The 4,077-nt window shown below is 32.7% G+C and overlaps 1 protein-coding gene across 1 annotated transcript in view; it reads left to right on the top strand.

Moving 5' to 3' along the window:
• LOC105617925 (peroxidase-like) overlaps positions 1-4,077 on the top strand; it is a 22,458-nt gene that overhangs the window by 6,966 nt on the left and 11,415 nt on the right. The window contains exons 2-4 of the mRNA XM_012199459.1: positions 480-623; positions 1,090-1,399; positions 2,269-2,486. Coding sequence (XP_012054849.1) covers positions 480-623; positions 1,090-1,399; positions 2,269-2,486 — 672 coding nt within the window. The remainder of the gene's footprint in view (positions 1-479; positions 624-1,089; positions 1,400-2,268; positions 2,487-4,077) is intronic.

The raw sequence follows: 4,077 nt of genomic DNA, 5'->3' as shown, positions 1-4,077 counted from the left end.
TAATAATAATAATAATAATAATAATAATAATAATAATAATAATAATAATAATAATAATAATGAGGCTAATGATGACGATGACAATGATAATAATAATAATTATTATTATTATGTTTTTTATTTGTTTTTTTATTTGTTCTCCAAAGGGATTGCAAAGTACAGCATTATACATTTATGACATACATTAAAATAAAAAAATATAACGTGATATTTTTTATTTATTATTAATCAACGATTATTTATACACACGCATGTATATTCGGCATTATCAACGGGACGGGAGCCAAGCAGGGCATATGGTGACATCCTTTCGGATGAACCGCACGCGATATTAATATAACATTTTCATTCGCGAGAGAATCGCATCGCTCTCTTTACGCCGCACATGCAAGTTTAACGTAGTGTGAGTCATGTATTGGGATGCAAGAAGAGTCCGTCTCGACGATCTTATATTAGTTAGTTCATTCTGTTTTGTGCAGCCGGCAGTGTCATGGCGGGCTCCGTTGCCACTCTGGCGATCCTTTGGATGTCTCTGCAGACGATGGGACTTTTGGGTCATTCTCATTCGATCAGCACTTATAAGTTGCCTGAATCTCTGCAGAATTATCTTGCCAGTTACACTGGTAAGTATCTATCTTTCAGACAGATGAAATGGTATAAATTTCATGACATAAAATGAAAAGTCGAGGGAAGGAAGTTATTAGCGATTCATGTTCCATAAATTTGCGAAAAATGTTGCGGTTATAATCATGTCGTGTCAAATTGCATTTTAAGCATTACATCATACGTTACATCGTTCTGTACATTTATTCTGTAGAGTTGTATTTAAAGAAATAAATTTACTTATATTTTAACATAATTTTGTCTAATATTTATTTTTGGTTTCGAGTCGATTTAGCAATATTTGGAAACGGTTCAGGTATGTTGTCAAAATTGACTGGTTTATTTCGGAACGAAGGTCTAAGTTAAATCAGGACTTATACTTCGAAAGTTTAATTAAAGAATATTTTTATATATTGCAGCTGTCCTTGTTTTAACCATTGTTTAAATTAAACAGCATCATTTACTATTCCGAAATATTTCAAATAATGCTTTCAGGATTGCCATCCAATTATGGTTCTGAAGCCATCGTGGATACCGGTCGTTTTCAAAATCGAAGATTTCCCAAAATCGATGGGACAACTTTGAACAACTCGATCGCGTTTGCGCAAATGTTAATCGATCGCATGAGCACTCTTGAGAACAATATCGCGAACGCCGGAGTTGAACTCAAAACACGAAGTCCAGCCGAGAAACAATTTTGGAATTCTTATCCTTCTGCGGATGCTGTCGACAGGAGCATCGATGCTATTGTGGCAATGAAGGCATCATCGTATCTCGTGCACCAAAACTGTCGAAGGTACATTTTCGAATAGATAAAATCGAATTTAAAATTATTTTTCTGTTCAAATTATTACTTGAATTATTACTTGAACTATCTCATTATTAAAAAAATGTGATATTTCACATAAATCATCGTGTATATCTTATAATATATCACTTTGTGTGATTAATATATTACACATGCTTACTTTAAAAATGACACAACTGAAAAAGTATTAATTAAGTTTTCCAAAAAAGAGGAAAAATAATTTTTTAACTTAACAGAAAATGATCCAAGCAAAACAATAGCAATGACGCGATAACGTCAAAGATATTGAAATGAATCATGACTATTAAAAACTAAAAAGTGACTTTTATCGAAGAATTATTTTAGATGTCATTTTGAAGTCATTTTTTTATTTTGCTTATAGGTATTAATAACTAATTAAGTAATATTAAAGAATATATACATATTATACTTAAAATGATTATATATCTTTTTGTCATTTTCATTTTATAATCTTTTAAAGATTTCTAATCTTATTAATATTTTAAAAATTATAAAATGTGTTTTTAAATTGTGATGATTTTGACGAGTTTTTCTTAAAACTATTTTTTTAAAGTTGAGACGTTTTTTATTATTTTTATGAAGTTAAGTTAGTTGACTTAAGATTGTTAGGTTAAGAATGTTTACTTAGCCCATTCACGTAATGACGTAATAACTTTAAAATTACGTTTTTTAAATCGTTTACATCATTTTTAAAGTAATAGGACCAACCATTTACAAATAATTTGCTATATTAATCGGTACTAGCTGTTGCGTGATCATTGATTTTCGAATCGGCGCCCTTTGATCAAAAGCTAAAATTCAATCGATGTCTGATTGAGCTATTGATTTTATCGCAGATTTGGCTTAGATAAAAACGACTGTGCTCGCTACATATCGACGTTAGGCTTGCGTGACACTCCGCTTGGTAAATCTTGTGCGGCGGTGCATAGCATAGAATGCGACGAGAAGTCCAAATACCGCAGTATTGACGGCACTTGTAATAATATTGAAAATCCGAGCTGGGGCAGCGCGATGACTGCGTACACCAGAGTGCTATTCTCTCAATACTTCGACGGTAAGTGTCACCTCCGATTGTGTCGCGCCTCCCCCTTTCTCTAGCCTACTACTCCCGGATTTATCAACTGCATTAGCTCGCGATATGACATCGCTCTCATCACTCGACTCGTCCAGGCTTGAATTGCATCCCGACGGTACGTTGCTATATTAGGAAAATAATTACTGACCGCGTGTCATCATATTTTCGACCCCGTCGCGGATCGTAAACAGTCTTCGCGCGCAAATCAACCCCTTTTCTCCCCTCCAAACTTTGCACGGAAAAAAATTTCATATAATAGAGCGATTTGTTGAAAACGCGCACTTTCTTCTCATAAAGTTTTTGTTGTTAAATTTGTATGGAATAATAATCGTACAATTATTTGCAGCCTCTGAACGTTTGGCGCTTCCCTCTTTCTCTCTCGATTTCCGATCCAACTCCCATTCTATATCCTCGAAGAGAGATTATTCCCTTATATAATAAAATTAGTTTTGAACAAAATGAATTTTTTCCTAGATAAAATAAGTTATAAACATATGTCAAGTTGTTCAAACAGTGTCAGAAAGTAATGATGGCAACATGTTATAATGCACAATGTAAAAAATTGTAAAATGCGACCATTATAGAAGAATACAATTTTCATCTTAATTTAGCGTGTATATATGTTACGACAATAATCGGTATTAGCTGAATGTTATTTCATGCGATGTTTGTCGCAATTGCATATCTATTAGATACCATGTGTGTAGAAGATATAGTGATGGGAATGCGTCATCGGATAAATGATACCTACTTACGGCGATAAAAGTTTGAATTGGTTAGTCATAGGCAAAATAGTCATAGGCTTTTTGTTTGTAAAAATAATAAGGTGCAAAAACAATAATGGTAATGATGGACTACGCGTTATTGGCTTGGACAATCGCAGTCGAACGATAATAAATACATGTGTCATACCATATTCCCCCGAAACGCATGAGATAAAGAAAGATGCTTAGTTTGTTTGGGCCACTCGAGTCAGATAAGGATTCCGACATTATTGTATCCTCTTTCTGCAGATTCGCAAAATTCTCAAGCTTCTCGTTACATGGAACAAAAAATTCTCTCAACAATACATTGCATTCCTCACATTATGTCAATATACTTCTCGTGTTAATATGTCACATTAGCTTCTGCGTTTTTACACACTCTCCTCGAGATTTAGTGAATTTATAGAAACACTTTTGAGCTTTTAAGATTCATCAAGATTAAGTGTTTTATTAACATATTTTAACTCTAGAAATACGGATCAATTCGATATCTATATACAAAGTAGTGGACGAAATGTTATAGCGATTAATTATCCAATTTTCAGGCTTAGTAATCAACTTCATTCATCAGTTCTGTACCAATTTTTCTAAAAATAGAATATTATATTTAAACCAAGTGGTATTATGTGATTCTATATATCGCGTTAAAAATTAATGTTTGTATTAAAAAAAAATTAGTTCGATATAAATAAGAATTGTAGCAAATTGTACATAATCAATCATAATATAATCACTTTGTATTCTAGAGTTAAATGCTGATTATTATTACAAGTTTAGGGATTATCATTATTTCTCTCTCTCTCTCT

Source organism: Atta cephalotes (genome assembly GCF_000143395.1).
Source record: "Atta cephalotes unplaced genomic scaffold scaffold00015, whole genome shotgun sequence".
In the NCBI taxonomy this organism is placed as follows: domain Eukaryota; kingdom Metazoa; phylum Arthropoda; class Insecta; order Hymenoptera; family Formicidae; genus Atta; species Atta cephalotes.
The sequence above is the reverse complement of the archived record's forward strand: the minus strand, read 5'-3'. Positions and strand labels throughout refer to the sequence as shown.